Source organism: Dama dama, chromosome 30, assembly GCF_033118175.1.
Source record: "Dama dama isolate Ldn47 chromosome 30, ASM3311817v1, whole genome shotgun sequence".
Lineage (NCBI taxonomy): Eukaryota > Metazoa > Chordata > Mammalia > Artiodactyla > Cervidae > Dama > Dama dama.
In genome coordinates, this window is record NC_083710.1 from 16,692,256 (window position 1) to 16,712,089 (window position 19,834).

The 19,834-nt window shown below is 41.9% G+C and overlaps 1 protein-coding gene across 1 annotated transcript in view; it reads left to right on the top strand.

Moving 5' to 3' along the window:
• The first annotated feature begins 6,466 nt into the window (after positions 1 to 6,466).
• The window catches only part of TNFSF11 (TNF superfamily member 11), a 42,589-nt gene continuing 29,221 nt past the window's right edge, over positions 6,467 to 19,834 (top strand). The window contains exons 1-2 of the mRNA XM_061133067.1: positions 6,467 to 6,682; positions 13,819 to 13,986. Coding sequence (XP_060989050.1) covers positions 6,467 to 6,682; positions 13,819 to 13,986 — 384 coding nt within the window. The remainder of the gene's footprint in view (positions 6,683 to 13,818; positions 13,987 to 19,834) is intronic.

The window sequence follows — 19,834 nt, forward strand, 5'->3', positions numbered from 1 at the left end:
GGGATACGGCAGTAAATTTCAAGACTGCATGCAAACACAAAAGCTTAATTCAATTGCCTTTCGGCACAAATCAATGTTAACTTGTTAGTTTATTAGTTCATTTGTTATCACAAGGGAACTTGATGAGAACAGATTGCTTATAAAGGGTAATGGAAATGATGGGTTAGATTTTTTAGGAAGGTCAGACCCAGATGGGGGATTTTAATGGCTCCTCAGAGAATCATTGAACAGCTTGGACCTGAGATCAGAAGAGACAGAGAGGCTCAGGGGAGAAAGAAGAGCGCGTCCAAAATAAAACTCACCATTTCTTTTTGCCCCAATTTACCTAACACCTAATTTTTCTCTTGTGTTCTCTTTCTTTAAGATTCACAATGACTTGGGAGTTCCCTGGTGGCCCAGCAGCTAGGATTCTGGACTTTTACTGCCTTGGCCCAGGTCCAATCCCTGGTCTGCACAATACAACAAAAAAAGAAGATTCACAATGTCTGACTTCATCACTAAAAGTTCTATATTCTTTATCTGGGTTTAGGGCACATCCACCCTGCTACCCCAGCCAATAGTCCTGCAAGCCACCTTTCATGTTCAGCCATCGAGTTCTGTTTTCTCTCTTACATATTTAAAAATGTCTCCAAGACCTTTTGATCAAGTGTTCGCCATATCTAACAGAACTAGGCTGTACTGTGTACAAAGTGCCAAGGTGTGCCTCTATCCAATGGATTAGTGGTTCTCTAAATGTGGTCCTCAGACCCCTGAGGTCTCCAAGACCTTTACAAGGGCTCCTCAAGATGTAAGCTACCTTCACAGTCATACTAAGATCATAATTTGCTTTTCTAGTCTGTAGGCATTTGCGCTGATGCGTAAGATGATGGAGCCATGGCATAAAGTAGTACAGTTGATGTGGAAACGGTGTTATCGGTCATGTGTTCTTTACTGCTACACACTTCAGAGTTGTTTTTTTGACAGTTTCACTTAAGAATATCCTTGATGGAATAAAAACTATTATTTTTACTGTCTTAATACTTGAATACACATCTTTTTATATTACATGGAACAAAATGGGAGGTGTGCCGTTAAGCACTTCTGCTGCATAACCATGGCTGTCGTGAGAAAGAGCACTCAAGTGATTGGTTCAGGTTGCAAGATGAATTAATGACAATCATTATGCTTTTCAGACTAGGGTATTTGGCAGATGTTGTCTGAAAAATGAACAAAGTGAGTCTGCCAATCTAAGAAAAGCAACTGGCAGTATTTTTTGCCAAGACCATGCAAGCTTTCAAGGACAAATTAGAATTTCAAAAAACTCCTATTTGCCTCTCTGAACTTAACAGCTTCCCAATACTAAAGACTTTTCTGATAAACTCAGTGGTGATATTAGTGAATGCAGGTTTTGATATTGTATAATGAAGTAGGTCAATACTTAGAAAATCTGTGGAACTCAGTGAATGAATATTTTCCAAATGACCAATGCCAAATGTTACAAAATCATTCCTGGGTAAAAGATTTATTCAAATAAAAATAGAGATAAAGACAGTCTTGAAATAGAGGAGGAAAGTTTCACTGAAGGTTTTAGATTCCATAGTACAGATAATGGCTAAGAAGTGACCAGTTGTTGAGTTTGGCGGTAATAGAAAAGGAAAACACCTTGTATAATTGTATCATGAAAAGCAACTAAAATATTCCTCTTTTTTCTAATTATATGTTTGTGTGAGGCTGTATTTTCTTCATACACATTGAGGAAAAAAACGTGCCACATCAGAGTACAGAAGCACTTAAGAAAATATAGGTGTCTTCTATTAAAGAGACTTGCAAGCATAAACAATCCTATTTACCTTTATTTTTATTTTGAAAGTGATACACATTTCATAAACAATGTTATATATTGTTATCACAAATGAGTAGACACTTCTCTGAATTTTTAATATGGTAAATATTGACAGCTATAGCCCACATTTTTTAAAAAATGCTTTTGGAAGTTTGCATTGTAAGAAAGTAAATTCTGAGACCAAAAAGTTTGAAAGCTGCTACAGTATAGATAATTAGATAAAACTGAAAGTCACCCAAGTTCAAATTTTCTTAAGTTCTATAAGCTTGATATTAAAATTTTACAGAATTAGCATTAAAATTTCTATATTTATGCCTCCTTATTGTCCAGGTATGATAGACCCTCACATTTGCTGTGTGTTTCCCCAGTTAAATTAGGTTATCAGTATAATTAGAGAGTGATGTTATTTGAGGCAGTTTCCTATTTAATACTTGGTGTTCAGCCCTCTGTTATCAGAATGTCAAACATATTATATTCTTTTACTTATTCATTCATCCCACAAACCTTCATGAAGCACTGTGAGAAGGCAGAAGGAATACAAAGGACATGACTTCCCTCACGCAGCCTGCAGTCTAGTGGGTGAGGCAGAGACAGAGAAGAAAACAAAAGATCATGAAAAGAAGTTTCACAACTATGATAAACATATGCACATCGTGTCATAAAGAATCAGAAGTAGTGCTCATCCTGGGGGTGGTGGGCTAGCAGGAAAAGCTTCATAAGGACAAGGGACCTTAACTGAATGTTTGAAAATAAGGCCATAACCAGGTGAAAAAGTCAGGGAAGATCAATCCTGGCAGATGACATTGAATGAGCCAAAGATATAAAGGCATGAGGGACTTTCCATGTGGCTCAGTGGTACAGAATTCGCCTGCCAATGCAGGAGATGCAGGTTCGATCCCTGGGTCGGGAAGATCCCCTGGAGGAGGAAATGGGAACTCACTCCAGTATTCTTGCCTGGAGAATCCTAAGGACAGAGGAGCCTGGCGGGCTACAGTCCCAGGAGGTTGCAAAGAGTCAGGCTTGACTGAGTGACTGAGCACACACAAAGGGAAGAAAATGCGAGGGTGCAAGCAGTCCTGTGTCGCTGGGGCATAAAATGTGAGGCTGGAGGGGAAAACATGAAGCAGGAAAGCAGTAGGAACCAGAAGATGATCTAAGACACGGTAAGCAGCTTGAGAGTTCACCTGATGGGCCAGTGGGGTTTCAGGGTGCTCCAAGAGGCCCTGGCGAGAACAGAAAACTGCAGGCCTGTGGCGATAATTTGGACAGCCAGTGTGATGCTTTAAGAAGGATTAGTATTGTACAGCACAGAGAACTCTGCTTGATACTCTGCAATAACCTAAGTGGGAAAAGAATTTGAAAAAGAACAGAGACATGTGGATGTATAACTGAATCATTTTGCTATACACCTGAAACTAACACAACATTGTCAATCACTATACTCCAATACAAAATTAATAAAAATAAATGGATCTGAATGGTTTTCTCCAGTTTGACACAATCTTAAGCATCCTCTGTGGCCTCATTCAGGTCCCTCCTCTTCCTGTTCCTTCAGTCCCTCTCAGTTCCCCTGGCTACTGACTGTTTGACCGACATTCAGGCCATTTGTGTTGCACTGTCCATTCGTGTCCTATAGATGTTTCTCACCCTTTTTTTTTTTTTTTGACCCAACTTTGTTTCTTAAACCCTTGGTATGTGAAGCCTCCCTCCCCCTGGAAAAAAGATGAGAACTCTTTGGAAAACAGAGAATTCCAAATCCCCTTATTGTAGATTTACAAAATACATGTGTACATTAATGCCGCTGATAAGATCTGTGTTAAACAAAGAGCAACTACTGTAATTTTGTTCAATGCAGGATTTTCCAAACGAAGGCAACCATGGGGCCACCCCATTCATTAGACGAATGTCAAGTAATTAGGGAGTGAAATGTTGCCAAATGAACACATAAATTAATAGGTCGGAAAGTTTCATTACCATTGAAGAAGCAACATGTGGATTGACAGTGGACTTTCCAATCCAGCCTGTGGATGTGGGAACATCGTGGGATGGCATCTTGGGGATAAGAAAGGAAAATAACTGCCATGCAGTTAAGAGTGTCACATGAAGAATTCTGTAGGAATGTAATTTATGGGCCTATACATGAAGCTATTGGGTCAAACGTTGTTGCTGCTGTTTAGATGCTCAATTGTGTCCAACTCTTTTGTGAACCCACGTTCACAGGGTTCACAGGACTGTAGCCCGCCAGACTCCTCTGTCCATGGGATTTCCCAGGCAAGAATACTGGAGTGGGTTGCCATTTCCTCCTCCAGGGGATCTTGCCAACCCAGGGACTGAACCTGAGTCTCCTGCACTGGTAGGCAAATTCCTTACCGCTTAGCCACCAGGGAAGTGTGGGCCAAACACGATTCAGAGAGTTGCGGGAACTCCTTGTAATCTGAAGAGCAAGATGCCAAGGAATAAAAGACTTGTATAAAGCACTGAAAAAATGGGACTTCCCTGGTGCTCCAGTGGTTAGGAATCTGTCTTCCACTGCAATGGACACAGGTTCCATCCCCGGCCCGGAACCTAAGATCCACACGCCCAGGGCATCTAAGCCTGCACACGGTAACTACTCAGCCAGCCAGCAGGGCAACGAAAGATCTCACACGCCCCAACTGAGAGACCCGAGGCAGCCAAAAAGAAAGAAAGATTTTTAAAAACACTGAAAAAGAATGGATAGGGCTATACATTAAAATCACTGCGGGTTTAGTAGTTATCACACATTTTAAAATTCTTTGAACTCAATAAAGATATGCAAAAAGGATGAAATAAAGACTTGTTTCCCAAAAGAAGAAAAATAATGAAGAGGAAGAGAGGAGAAACAACCCTGATCTCCCAAAGTGAACAAACGAGTAGGAAGAAACCCAGGACCTCGTGAAACAGACCCATGTTTGCTGTTTCTCCACCGGAGTTTGAAAGCTGTTTTCCCGTTTACCCCATCAAACTTGAGATGCATACACATATAAATGCGAAACGCAATTTTAAAAATTTACTTATTTTTAATTGGAGGACAATTGTTTTCCAATATTGTGTTGGTCTCTGCCATACATCAACATGAATCAGTCACAGGTATGCATACGTCCCCTCCCTCTTGAACTTCCCTCCCATTTCCCACCCCATCCCACCCCTCTAGGTTGCCACGGAGCACTGGGTTTGATCTGAATTTGAACAAATCATTTCATTTGTTTGGGTCCTTTTCCACCCATCCTGGTTGCTCTTCTTCAAAGCGTGCTGAGTTCTAAGTGACCAATTGAGAACACAAACTTTGGTGACTCAGAGATGTGCCATTGTGAAAAATCTCCCCTCTTGGAAGTGCCCTTTAGAAAACTGTGCAAAAAGAGGACACAAACTTAAAACACACGGACACAAAGTGAAAACATCCGAACTTTTTAACCGTGTTTATGTTGGCCAGCACTTCCATTCTCGCCTACTGAAAAAGTATCAAAATCTGTGAGCAATGTTCATATATTCATTTTCTCACCAAGGGGCACAATTCTGAAGAGAGACTTTTAAAAAGCCCCAGAAAGTTTTCCTTAGAAAGGAAACCCAACATTTAAGGCCACCTCAGCTTTGTTCAACATTCTCCTTTCGTGATTGGCAGCAGGATGGGCCCGCCTGGGTGGCCCACCTCTGGAGTGTATACTCTTATTTTTAGGACATTGAAGGAAAATAACTGCTAAGCGGTAGGAATGGCACATGACCCAACTCTCTTAACAGCTATGGTCCTATATGTGACGTTACTGGATCCTCTCTCTGTACCGTTTCTTTCTTCTTCTTTTTTTTTTTAAGTCTGACTTGGTTTCTATAAGCTTCCTGCTGCCAGATTCAAAATCTGGCTCATTTAAAGCCACTTTGAGGGTGCAGAAACCGGGGTTTGGGGGAGAGGGTTCTGGTTTCCTAAGCTTGCCAAAATACATAATCAGAATCTATATTTGGAACCTGTATGCTAGAGGCTGCACCCTCAGTATTCCTGAGGATGCTTCCTGCAGAAAAAAAAATTGGGGGGGGGGGGGGTCGTGGGAGGGAAGAGGAGGTGAGACAGACAGGAAGGGCCTTCAGACATCACCAAGTCCGACTTTTTAAATCCTGTAGGGGAAACTGAGGTTCAGGGATGCGGACGGACTCAGGAACGTCTGTAATGTCACCTTCATCCTTGACCAAGGCATTCCCTCGCCTCTCCCCCTACCCAGCTCTTGGACTTTCAGAAAGCCCATCTCCTCGACGTTCAGACGACGGGAACCGCTGGACCAACCCACAGCCTCCACCCACGAGGGCCCCGACGGGGAGGGAGGAGGCCTGTCAGTGAGAGAGGCAGGGAGGGAGGGCGAAAGGAAGGAAGGCGAGCCCGGGGTGGGAGTGGAAGAGGCAGCTTCGCCCGGGGCGGGCTGGCTCGCGGGGCCAGCCCTCCCGAGGCGGTTTATAAGAGTTGGGGCGGCCGGGAGCCCTCCCCGCCGGTCCGCGCGCCCCCGGAGCAGCGCCCGGTTCTGAGCGCCCCGCGTCGAGGCCCGCCTGGCCGCGCGCCGGCTCCGCGCCGCCTTCGGACTTGAGCGCGCGGCAGCCCAGCCCGGGAGGGAGGCGAGCGCCCGAGCCAGGGGGCCGAGCGCCATGCGCCGCGCCAGCCGAGACTACACCAAATACCTGCGCGGCTCGGAGGAGATGGGCGGCGCGGGCGCCCCGCACGAGGGGCCGCTGCACGCCCCGCCGCCGCCCGCCACCCCCGCGGCCGCCGCCGCCTCCCGCTCCACCTTCGTGGCCCTCCTGGGGCTGGGGCTGGGCCAGGTCGTCTGCAGCGTCGCCCTGTTCCTCTACTTCCGAGCGCAGGTGAGTGCTCGCCCCCCAGGGGCGCGCACACGGGGAGCGCCCACCTCGACCCTCCAGCACTTGGCAGGCGGTGGAGTTTGGTTCCCCCCGGCCGGGCTTCCCCGGATCTTGCATATTCCGGAGGGGAAAGGGACTTTTCAAAAAGAGAGAACGTGGGACTGGGGGGCAGCCGGGCGCGGGGCCCGAGCGCTGGCCTCAATCCCCGCGCGCGCAGCCTAGCCAGGCTGGTGCGCCCAGGCTGGGCTCGCCCGGCGTGGTGCGTTTGAATTTCCCCCGGCGAGACCGCATTGGTCGCTCACCTCTTTTGGAAACGATTACGCACTTTTCTCCCCTTCTGTATCCTCCTTGGAGCAAAGATTAAACTTATTGATGTTCACTTAGGAACAAAATGGAGCGTCTCCAGTTAGGCGTCACCGACCGTTTCCCTTCCCACCCACCCCGGGGAGGTTGTGGGGTCCTGGGGCTGGTTGCCTTACACCGTGCCGGGCTGCGCGCGGAGCCGAAGGCCGCAGTGCGTGCGCTGGGGCAGCCTCTGGAGCATCGGGTGGCGATGCCCAAGGCAGCAGATGGACCGAAAGCCACAGCGCGGCCAGGGACGCCTTGTCTTAGGAGACGGGCTCCTCTCGCTCGGGGTGAACAGAGAGAAGGGCCCACGTGTCTTCCCACGAAGGTGGGCGGAGGAAGGAAGCGAGACGTGTGTGGAGGTGGTGAAGTTCTCTGCCCTGGCACAGCCTGGCGACGATCTAGCGAGTAACCAAGCTTTTCAAAGATGGGGAAACCGGCTAGGGACTGCAGAGAGATAGTAGAAAGGAAGGGGTAAATTTGAAGGGGTAAATTTGTAACATTATGCTTTCTGGTGGTTTCTGCTCTTGTGTTTTCTTGGAAATTGCTGTGCAGTTGCTTGGATTCATTCAAATATTCTTGTCTGGTGCTGTGAACTCTTTCTCAAAGGAAGTGGGGGGCTGACTGTGCATTTTTTTTTTTTTTTATGGGAAAAGAGAGTTGAGTTTGGACTTCATTGGTTTTCAGATTCAAAGGTGATTACTAAACCAAATTGGATGCATTGAAACATGGCATTGCCTGGGTTGTACAGGTTTTTGACATGTGCCAGAGTCCTGAACTTGTAATCACAGACTTTTTGCCAAGTATTCAGTATCCACTCATTTGCATTTTGTAGAACTAGTTTATGAACTGAGACAGAAGTAGACATACTATGCACAGTATTTTAGAAAATGTGTATTTGTATATTAATAAAAATATTTTCTGGTTGAGAAAGTTACTTGCAACTCAGTCCTGTCCCACTCTTTGAGACCCCACGGACAGCAGCATGCCAGGCTTCCCTGTCCTTCACTGTCTCCCTCCCAGAGTTTGCTCAGACTCAAGTCCATAGAGTCAGTGATGCCATCCAGCCATCTCATCCTCTGTCACCCCTCTTCTCCTCGTGCCCTCAATCTTTCCCAGCATCAGGGTCTTCTAGATTACACAAATCTATATGAAAGTGATGAAACATTTTTCTTTCATTGGACTGTGCTGCAGCCAAGAATGACTGATTTATCCATTTTCTCATCCGGTGTGTGGTCCTGCCCCCTCCCCCATTTAATACTTATATACTGAGTGCCCGCACTGCACACGACACTATTCAATGGTACAGAATATGAGTTAAGAATCATTTAGTCAACATACAGTGTCCTCCTACTGTGTTGCACGCATGATGTCAGGTAATGATGGGGACTATAACAAAAGACTTTAAATTCCTAGTCGAATAAGAGAGAAGCATTGAGAAAAGAGAAGATGCAGTCGTTCTCTCTTTTTTAATTAAATTAATTAATTAATTTTTACTTCTTGGTCCTGGGGCATGTGAATTCTTAGTTCCCTCACCAGGGATCAAACCCAACTCCCCTGCATTGAAAGGGCGGTGTCTTAACCACTAGACCACCAGGGAAGAAGCCCCAATACTTCTCCATCTTTTATCTCTTCTAACACCTTAGCATTGTGGCATTTTCATAGCAGGAAGTGAGTATTCAGCACTGAAAGACCTAGGGGATGAATGGATTGTAGGGACCAGGAATAGCTTCGATTGACAGGAACCATGGAAATGTGACCATTTCAAAAACAATGACTTGTTGGGCTGTTGAAGAAATTGACTTCTTTGTAGGGAGTCCCAGTATTAATGGTCTGGTGGGCTGAGAAGTCTAGCCTTCTCATGATCGTTTAGCAGTCTTGACGTCACATGGATAACAGTGAAAACTTTCAACAATTTTTTCCAAAGTCCACATGTAAGTTAGTAAGCCTGGCTAGAAAAATTTCATATGGAGAATTTAATGTCATCGAATTTCTGGGTACAGTTTTCATAGATGTAATGAAGATGGGGATTCTTCAAAATTTATGCACAATGTATTAGCCATTATGCTGAACCCAGCTTTGGGCTGCATTTTTAAAAAGTTGCCTTCTTCAGTAACGAAGTAATATTTGGAGCAATGTTTTCATAGGAATATGGCACTAGATGTGGTTAGGTTTTGCTGAGGATGATATCTAAAGGACTCCTAGACATTTAGAGATACATTCAGAAGAAGTTACAAGTGAAATAGAATGTTTGGAATTAACAGGATGTACTGCTAACTGTTGAAACTCCATGGTCAGTACCTGTAGGTTCAGTCTACAATTCTTTACACTTTTACATTTGCTGGAAGCCTTCTTTGTAAGTTCTAGCTGGGAGAATAGACCCAGTTTGACCTGACACTGGTTGAACGTTTTCACTTACATCACTTCCTTTGGATGAGAACTTGGTACCAAATAAGAGATAGACTAGACTTTTGATTTCCACTCAGTTTGTGGGTCACTTACTTGGGATTCCTGAATGCTTTTGAGTTAGAATGAAATCATCTAATATCAGGTAGCATGTTTGCGGTTTACAGTAAAAAAAGAAAAGAAAAGAAAATGGAGCCAGTTTTATTGTTTTTGTTTAAAGGTGAGAGAGGGAAGTCCTGAAAATCCTCAAGAATCACAACATTGTTAATTAGCTATATCCCATTAAAAAAGTTCAAAGAGAAAACAGTTCAATTTAGTTTTCAATGCATTTAGAAAAATACCCCCCAATAATGTAAAAAAGAAAAAAATTATAGTGACTTAAAAACAAAATTTCCCTCTCTCAAGTCATGTTTGAATAGTTAAAAGTGAATCTGCCTCCTGAATGTTTGCAGACTGTTTGTGCCTAGATTAAGAAAAAAAAAAAAAAAAAATGAAAGTACTAGATCCAGTGTAGATTGGCTTTTCCCCCACCAACCTTGCCAAAGAAAAAATAGCATGTGGTTTGTGCTATATATTTACCACATAGTATTCATACTTTGGTTTACAAAGAGAAAAAACCCTTCCAAAAAGTTGCTTTTAAATATTGATGTGTATTTAAAAACACACATATACACACACAACATCCATATAACCATATTCAAAGTTTAGAACTTAGCTATAAGATAAGTTTGTCAGAAAACTCAATCTCTCTTCCCTTTTAACTCTTTCCCCAAACCCCCAGCATGCACACCAACCTCCCTGCGCTGTTCTTTACCCAAGAAGGAGAACCATCACCACCAAAAGTCTGATGTGGAGGTGTGTGGGCTGTCGGCTTGAAAAAACAGAAAACAAAGTAGCACAGATGGCAAGCATCCTGCCTCATTTAACCCTACAAGCGATGAAGCGTCAAGGAAGCTCTCAGACTGAGTTACTTTCATATGAACCACACCATCTGATAAATGTATTTTTGAAGTCCAGTTTAAATCAGATATTCAAGATTCACTTAATATTTTCAGCCATTTCTAGGTACAGTGAACTCATTTGTAAGTCAGTTTACTGTGATTTGGGGATTCCCTGGAGGCTCAGACAGTAAAGACTCTGCCAGCAGAGCAGGAGACCTCGGTTAGATCCCTGGGTGGGGAAGACCCCCTGGAGAAGGGCATGGCAGCTCACTCCAGTAATACTTGCATGGAGAATGCTATGGACAGGGGAGCCTGGTGGACCACAGTCCGTGGGGCGCGGAGAATCAGACACGACTGGAGCAACTTAGCACGCACGCACATGGCTGGCCCTGCACCGCTGCACCTCCGCCCCGCCCTTTCTCCTGGTCTCCATTTGCAGGCAAGGAGACTTGCAAGGCCACCGGAATAACAAAGACATTTGGTTGTAGGTTAAAAATAAGTTTCTAAGACACTTGTACCCCAGTGTTCACAGCGTCACTGTTTACATTAGCCAAGACATGGAAACAAATGTCCACTGACAAATGAATAGATGAAGATGTGGTGCATATAGATAATGGAATATTACTCAGCCATAAAAAGAATGAAACAATGGCATTTACAGCAACATGGATGGATCATTCTAACTAAAGTAAATCAGATAAAGACAAATACCATATGATATCACCTATATGTGGAATCTGAAGCATGACAAAGGAACTTATCTACGAAACAGACATAGATTCAGAACCAGAGATCAGACTTGTGGTTGCCAAGACAGAAGGTGTAGAAGAGATAGATTGGGAGTTTGGGGTTAGCAGATGCAAACTACTATATCTATCTATCTATTTATATAAAACTGAATCACTTTGCTGCACATTAGAAAATAATACAGCATTGCAAATTAACTGTAATTCAATAAAATAAAATTTAAAAATAAGTTTCTAATGTATGACCCTTAAGTAAACAAAATAAGTGAGTATAATATCAAACTTAATGACATCACACTTTCATTTGGGAAAATAACTGGTGATATTTATATATGTTTAGCTCTAATTGTGCTTCCCAGAGGACTCAGCGGTGAAGAATCCACCTGCCAATGTAGGAGATTCGGGTTTGAGCCCTGGGTCAGGAAGATCCCCTGGAGAAGGAAATGGCAACCCATTCCAGCATTCTTTCTTGGAGAATCCCAGGGACAGAGGAGCATGTAGACTGTGGGCTACAGTCCATGGCGTTGCAAAGAGTCAGACACGACTTAGCGACTAAACAACAAACAAGCCCTAACGAGACTGTCTGCAACAGTGGTTCTCACTTGCACGTTAGATACACTCCGGGAGAGAGATTCAGCTGACCTCAACTCTTAGGGATATTAATTAAATTGGCCCAGGGTGGGACCTGGGCCGGGCTGTTTTTTAAGAGAAAAGAGACTAAAATCTTTGCATCATATTTCTCTTCATTAAACCTTTAGGCATCATTGACCATATCAGTATTTTTGTGCTAGCTGGTATTACTTGTGAAAAAACTTTAAAGTGGGTGTCCAAGGAACTTTGGAGATATTTTAATAGTAGACAATTGATATTTGTACCTTTGGTATTTGAAAGCATTACTTCTCAAACCTTAATGTGCATGAGAATCACTTGGAATCTGAGTTAGAATACAGATTCACAGGCACTGCCCAGGGTGGGGCCTGGGCATCTGCATTTCTAACAAAATCTGGCTGCGCTTGTAACGCTGAAGGTGACAGGACTATACTGCCCATAGCAAGAGTCGTGGGGACTACTGTTTCTGTTGATGGCACTCAGCTTGTCAGCAGGGCTGGAGCTTAACCAATGTTAGGGTCCCCAGGCGTTTCCCCACTAATACCACACTGTCCCTTTAGCTCAACGGCTTTCTGGTGGTGAGCCAACTGAGGCCTTCGCAGGAATCTTCTTTCTTGAGGTCTAAACCCAGTGACCCTTCATATCAGTTGCCCAAGCCTTTCTGGTTTTGTGGGAAACTTACTGGTGTAAGTGAGCTTTTTAACAGAACTATGGAATTGAAAGCTTGCCATATATGAAGTCTCAGATATTATGATTTGTACTCATTATCTTAAAGACATAAAAGATAAGTATGGATTGCAAGTAGTTTTGCGTCCTGAGTGACACCTCTCCCGTGATTATAGACGTTACCAATCCTTTAATTTACAAGAGTGGAATGATAAAATTTGCATTGGTGGGTGCACATGTGTTGAAAGGTTATCATTTTGTTTTGAGAGTTTTGGATATGGATAGGGTACTTAGTTTACTTCTGACAGCTGGTTAATAAACCTGCACATCTTCCACTGACTTTTAGAAAGATAATTAAACCAGGAATTGAGAGACCTGGTCTTAACTGACTGTGCTTTGGTTATTGCAGACTTATGTAATTTCCCCCCCTCCTTTTTAAATTTTTTTAAATCTAGCCTGTACCTAAAAAGCAAATGCACATGAAGTACCTTGAAGTTTTTGAAAGAAGAGAATGATAAATTAGGCGACTATTATTAAAACAATTAGGTAGCTAATTACCTCTCCTCTTTACTTGGCAGTTGAAACCTCTACAAAGACTCGTCAGGGCCCCAGGAGGAGCTGGCAGACAATTTTAAGAGTAATACTTAAAGAAATGCTTGTGCTGGTACCTGTTGTAACTAGGCGACCAGCTGATAACTCTGCGGGGATATATTGGGTGAGACTATCCCACGCACATCAAGAATTTTAGCATTCCCTCAGCATGAATATGTATGGGTTACTCATGAGCCCTCTTCACCCCAGCTGATACCGAGTATCACCAAACACGTTTTCAGTCACCTTCTGACAGATGTAGCTCTCCTGTCTAAGAAAACTGGTGAGAGGTTCAACAAAAAGGGAAACTGCTTCTGGCTTCAGGATTTCTCTGGGGCTAGGAAATGGATTTCTTCGGCTGATTAAAACACACATTGATTAAGGGAAAAGGCTAGGCAAACGCGGCAGCTGAACATGATGTTAATTTCACCTGATTTATGTAAGTTTCATGCTTTGAATATCCAAGTGGGCTTCATAATCCCACATAGCGTGCTCCTTAGGACTTAAAAGGCTTGCTCTTCCTGTATTCAACACCGGTAATTTCATCGATGCCTTTCCCCTCAGTGAGGACTTGAATAACATCAGACAATTTTGATAATTTCCCCATGAATTGCATGTGTACGCGTGTGTTGTGGATGATAGTCAGAGACTCATAAAAACAAATTAGAAGTCAGTGTTTGCACCAGCTCAAGGGTAATTGTATTAGTTGTTAGTTGTTGGGGACCTGTATTCATTCTTGCAAGAATGAATTCTGTTGTAATAGTCACACTTGACTCAACAGCAGAATGATCAATGATAACCACTCTTATGTCCTCACACTTTTTTCCCCTCTCAGATGGATCCTAACAGAATATCAGAAGATGACACTCACTGCATTAATAGAATTTTCAAGCTCCATGAAAACACGGATTTGCAAGACACAACTCTGGAGAGTCAAGACTCAAAATTAATACCTGATTCGTGTAAGAGAATTAAACAGGCTTTTCAAGCAGCTGTGCAGAAGGTGAGTCCACATTGAGATGATAAGTCAAGGGCCCTCACTGACTCTACTAATACTGAAAATTAAAATTGGCTAAGTGCTGTTGACTTTGTTCTTTTTTATTTTAATAATTTGTAAGAGAGCTAAAGAGAATTTTTTTTGAGGGATTAGCAGAATTCTTTTGAAGTTGGTAGTGGTTAATTGGGCTTCCCTGGTGGCTCAGATGGTAAAGAATCCGCCTGTAATGCAGAAGACCTGGGCTTCATCCCTGGGTCAGGTAGATCCTCTGAAGAAGGGAATAGCAACCCACTCCAGTATTCTTGCCTGGAGAATCCCATGGACAGAGGAGCCTGGAGGGCTACAGTCCATGGGGTTGCAAGGAGTCGGACATGACTGAGTGGTTAATTATAGTGACCAGCGGTGTTCATGTAAATATTCTTTCCTGTCTCTTCCCTTCCTCTCTCTCTTTCTCTTATTTTGGAGGAGGCATTTAAATTCACTCTTGGAAGGAGGACATGGATGGTTTGTGGTTCAGTGAGTCAGTGTGCTAGTTTGAATTCCCTGCCTTAGAAACCATTATCTCTGCTCACAGGATTCTCTACTGGCTGCTTCCTTTATGTTGGGTTTTGGAATGGGAAGATCCCCTACTCCCCATCTGTGGATCCAGGGCTCTGTGGAGAGCAAGTATTAGCTGGTCCTCTGTTGTCATCTGACTTTCCGGCGGGAAGAGGAGTAGAGCAGGAGTTGATGTTGGGGGAGAGTGAAATTCTCTGGTCCTTTTCTGATCTTCCAGGAGGGCTGAGTGAGAAGGGAGGAGATGGGGACACAGAAAACAAATGACTTCTCTACGCTGACAGCCTCAGTGGAGAAACGCTGGAATAACTGCCTGTTTTGTTTTCCTGGATACAGTCCCTTGAGAATTCTGCAGGCTTGGTGTTATTCTACTTACTGACTCCACCAAGGACTGGTCCACATTGCTTCCTCGCATAACACACATCTGCATGGGTTCCTGCGTCTGCTCGGACATCCCAACCTCTAGTTTGCAACTCCCTGGGCTATCTCTGATCATCTCACAGTAAATTCTTAATTTCTCAAATGCCTCAAACTTAAGTTGAAATTTGATTAGTTTCTTTTTAAAAAATTCACAAGTAGTAATCGCATTTTTTTAAAAGAGGATATGTATTGGATATAGAGGCAGGGAGAGATAAAATTGTTTTGTATAACCCTTCAGGCTGGTATTCCCTATATTTCAACAAATTTAAGGTACCACGAATTTTCAACTTACTTTATGATTTCATGCATCACAAACAGAGAAAAAAAATTTGACTAAAGAATTAAACATAATCATTATAGATTCTAGTTGCATCCAGTTCAGAGATTCTGAAATATAAAAAAATAAGTATCATAGAATCAAGGAACTATATATTGTTCTAATATCTATAAGAATGCTGTTTAAAAATATTCCATTTTCATTATAATTAGTGTGTATGTGCTTAGCTTTATGCAGCAGATGCCTATTTTAAATTGTAGGTTTAAATTTGATCTTTTGATCTTCTATTGTAATTTTTGAGCTATATAGCAACAGTAATTCCATTAGTCTAATTCATTTTTAAATGTTCTAATGCATTTTCTTTCTCTGCTTTTGCAAAAAATTAAATGACTAAAAATAAGAGAAAAATGAGTAACATCTGATTTTTCACTACTGGAAGCAATTAGAATTTGAATGACTCTGCTATACTTTATTTACCTCATCCTAGGTTAGGTGGCACAGCGGTGAAGAATCCGCGTGCCAATGCAGGAGACATGGTTCAATCCATGGGATGGGAAGATCCCCTGGAGAAGGAAATGGCAACCCACTCCGGTACTCTTGCCTGGAGAATCCCATGGACGGAGGAGCCTGGAGGGCTACAGTCCACGGGGTCACAAGAGTCAGACGCGACTGAGCAGCCAACACTTTCACTGTCACTTTCAGGTCTTTCCAAGGAGTGCTAGTGGTAAGGAACCCGCCTGCCAGCGCAGGAAATGTGAGAGATATGGGTTCGATCCCTGGGCCAGAAAGATTCCCCTGGAGGAGGGCACAGCAACCCACTCCAGAATTCTTGCCTGGAGAATCCCACAGACAGAGGAGCCTGGCAGGCTACAGTCTATAAGGTTGCCAAGTGTCAAACACAACTGAAGCGAGTTAGCACGCTCTTGTATCATCTTAAGTCATGTATATTTTGTGGGAGAAATTGTAGCATGTGAAATCAGACAGATTTATATTTGAATAAATGTGATCTTGGGAAAGTACTTAATATTTCTTCACTCCAGCTTCCTCACCTTTAAAAGCTGGAGTTCCCAATCCCTCTGTAATAGGAGTGTGGTTGATTTGAATAAAAGATGTAAAGGACCTAAGCACAGTCCTGGAAATAGAGTATGCCCTCATTAATGTTTATATATTACTTTACCACCATTATTACTAATTCATTGTTATTGTTGATGATTTAATCAAATATATATTTTTAAAGTTTAGATAGAGCACATTTGATCATTTTTCTAAAATTGCATTAGTGAAGTCGCTCAGTCGTGTCTGACTCTTTGCGACCCCATGGACTGTAGCCTGCCAGGCTCCTCTGCCCATGGGATTCTCCAGGCAAGAATACTGGAGTGGGTTTCCATTTCCTAAGACAATGCAAACACTGAAACAGGTTACAGAAAACCGTGATGTTTTTATTACTAGCAGCAGTTAACGTGTTAAGTACATATTATCCTTAGGAAACTTCCAGGTCTATTTAAGACTTAGGCTTGATTTAAATAATACAGTAATTTAGAATGTAGAGAGCCTGTTCTTAAGGCATTTATAAGCTGTGATGTGAAGGACAGTGTATTAGGGTAGGAAAGACATAACATTTGCAAGACCCTTAATTTAAAATTCTCTTAAAAAATTCTGATCCACACTTACTGAGGGGACTTCTGAGCTGTACACTGAAATCTTAACACTCAATTTACTATTGAAGTACAGTTGATTTAGAATATGATGTTAGTTTTGGATATACAGTGATGTAGTTCAGTTATTTTTCCCACATTGTAGTCCATTATAGATTATTACAAGATATTTAATATAATTCCCTGTGCTATTTTATATATAGTAGTTTGTATCTGTTAATCCAGTACTCCTAATTTGCCCCTCCTTTCTTTTATCCCTTTGGTAACTATAAGTTTATTTTCTGTCTGTGAGTTTATTTCTGTTTGTTTATAGATTTATTTGTATTATTTTCTAGATTCCATGTATAAGTGATATAATATTAAGAGAGAAATGAAATACTGCCATTTGTAGCAACATGGATGGGCTTAGAGAATATATATATAGTGAAGTAAGTCAGACAGAGAAAGACAAATTCTAATTCATTTTTATTATTTTGTTCTATGTTTCATTTTTATTAGTCTGCTTTTAATCCCGCCTCTGAGATATTGAGTAACCTATCTATAAACAATTACATGTACTAGAGGTAATGTATTAGTTCAAAACTGAACCCCTAATTAAGGTAATTCTGGTTATGTAAATGATTGCTTCCTAATTTTCTATTTAGATCAACATATATTGAATCTCCTTACAATGGAAAGAAGACAAACTTTTAATTTCATTGGTACCCTGGTTCTTAAAAATTATACTTTGGGTTTCTTCTGGAAAAATGAGTATTCAAAATCAGCCACGATAATTTAGAAAATAAGTAATATTAAGAACAGATACCATTGATGTTTACTTATGGGAATGCAAGGATGGTTCATTTTAACAGGTCAAAGAATAAAAACATCATTTGCTAGATACTGAGAAGCGAGTGACAAAATTTTGCACATATTTCTGTTTAAAATCCATTAGAAAGTAGAGCTAGTTGGATTCTTGATGTTATCCTAAATAGCTCAAACTAAAAGTTAGCTAATGATGAAAAATAGGAGCATTTCTCTCACTATCAGGAACACAACGAAGATATCCACTGTCCCCATGTTATTTAACATTGTTCAGAATGTGCTAGCAAATGCACTTACATATAGGAATGAAATAAAATACAGAGAAGGTAAAATTTGAATGTGATGTGATTGTATACTTGGGAAAATTCAAAGGAACTGAGAGGCTACAAGAAAAATAAATCAGTTTACAAAAGTAGTAGGTAATAATCACTAGCTGTCCCCATTTCAAACAATAATTAGAAAACATGAATGAAAGATTTCATTCATAATTTTTAAAAAGCCCAAAAAATGCATTTAACAAGGAGTATACAAAGCTTATAAAAATAAAACTAGAAAACTCTACAGAGACATTTAAAATAGAATTGGATAATGTAAAGATGGAACTGTGCAAAGTTATAATCCATAAAAGAGAACAAACACCTTAAAGTAGACCTCATTGCATGTGTGTGTGAATATGATTGTGTGTAAGTATATATATAGTTTAATATAATATAAAATTATTTTGTATAAGTGGGTATAGTATAGGTTATTAAAGAATGGAATTAGGACAGTTTGTTTGCTATTTTTAAAAAGTGATAGTGTTACCTTATGTCTTCAGTGCGTGCTAAGTCACTTCAGTCGTGTTCAACTCTTTGCAACCCCATGGACCCACCCCCATGGAGCCCACCAGGCATGGACTCCAACCCCATGGAGTCCACCAGGCTCCTCTGTCCATGGGATTCTCTAGGCAATAATACTGGAGTGGGTAGCTGTTCCCTTCTTCAGGGGATCTTCCCAACCCAGGGCTCAAACCTGGGTCTCCTGAACTGCAGGTGGATTCTTTACCATCTGAGCCACTGGGGAAGTCCATGGGATGAGTAGAACTTTTTATTAATTTCACATTTATTTTTGTTGTGCTATAGAATTTTACCTATTATTAATTGGTAGCAATGTTCCACACAGGTAATCCTTTTTAAAGAATAAGAAGCTGTCATAATATACCATTGTGTGTTTGAAAGCAGAAGATGCCATTTTTTCCCCCCAGACAAGAGACTCTTTAGGCAGAAGATGTGTGCTATTCATATCTTATCATTAGAGTCAAGCAGTGTTTATTAAGGGTGCTACTGTGCTAGGCACTTTGCTGTAACTTCTCCAATAACCAAGGATTTACCTTTCCCTTGAAGTGAAGTGAAGTGGAAGTTGCTCAGTCATGTCTGACTCTTTGCAAGCCCATGGACTATACAGTCCATGGAATTCTCCAGGCCAGAATACTGGAGTGAGTAGCCTTTCCCTTCTCCAGGGTATCTTCCCAACCCAGGGATTGAACCCAGGTCCCCCTCGTTGCAGGCAGATTCTTTACCAGCTGAGCCACATTACCTTAGCCAAATAGTGATTTGCCAAATGTGTTATCCTATGATAAAGATTATTGGTTAATGTGACAGCCTACACATCTTGCCAGAATAATCAGATTTCTCATTTCTCTTGCTGATGCTAAAAATAGAATAGTTGTAGCAGGCATGCATAGGTAGGTGTGTCTCTTAGTTTTAGATCTAATACAGATATTGGGTGAACCCATGAAACAAAACGACATTGGCGGCTGCAGTCATTACTGAGAGCTCGCCCCGTCCAGTGGTAATAAATGCTAGACATAAGCACAGTATCACATTCTATGTGTGCAAAAGCTGGTGTTTACCCAGCCCGTCTTTGGTCAGACTAGTAATGCTGTTTTTCTCCCTTTTTTGTTTGTGGCTGGGTTTTCTTGGCTTTTTTTTCCCTTTAGCACAGAACTCTGAAAGCCTCTTAGTGATCCAGCCCTACCAACCACAATTTACGAAGTCTGTCATAACAGTCTATGACAATAAAGAAAACACTAGCACAAATACGGTGTCCAATTTATAAAGCAGTTCTTGTTCCGGCTTTGGCGGCCTCTCTGGCCTCTGCCAGG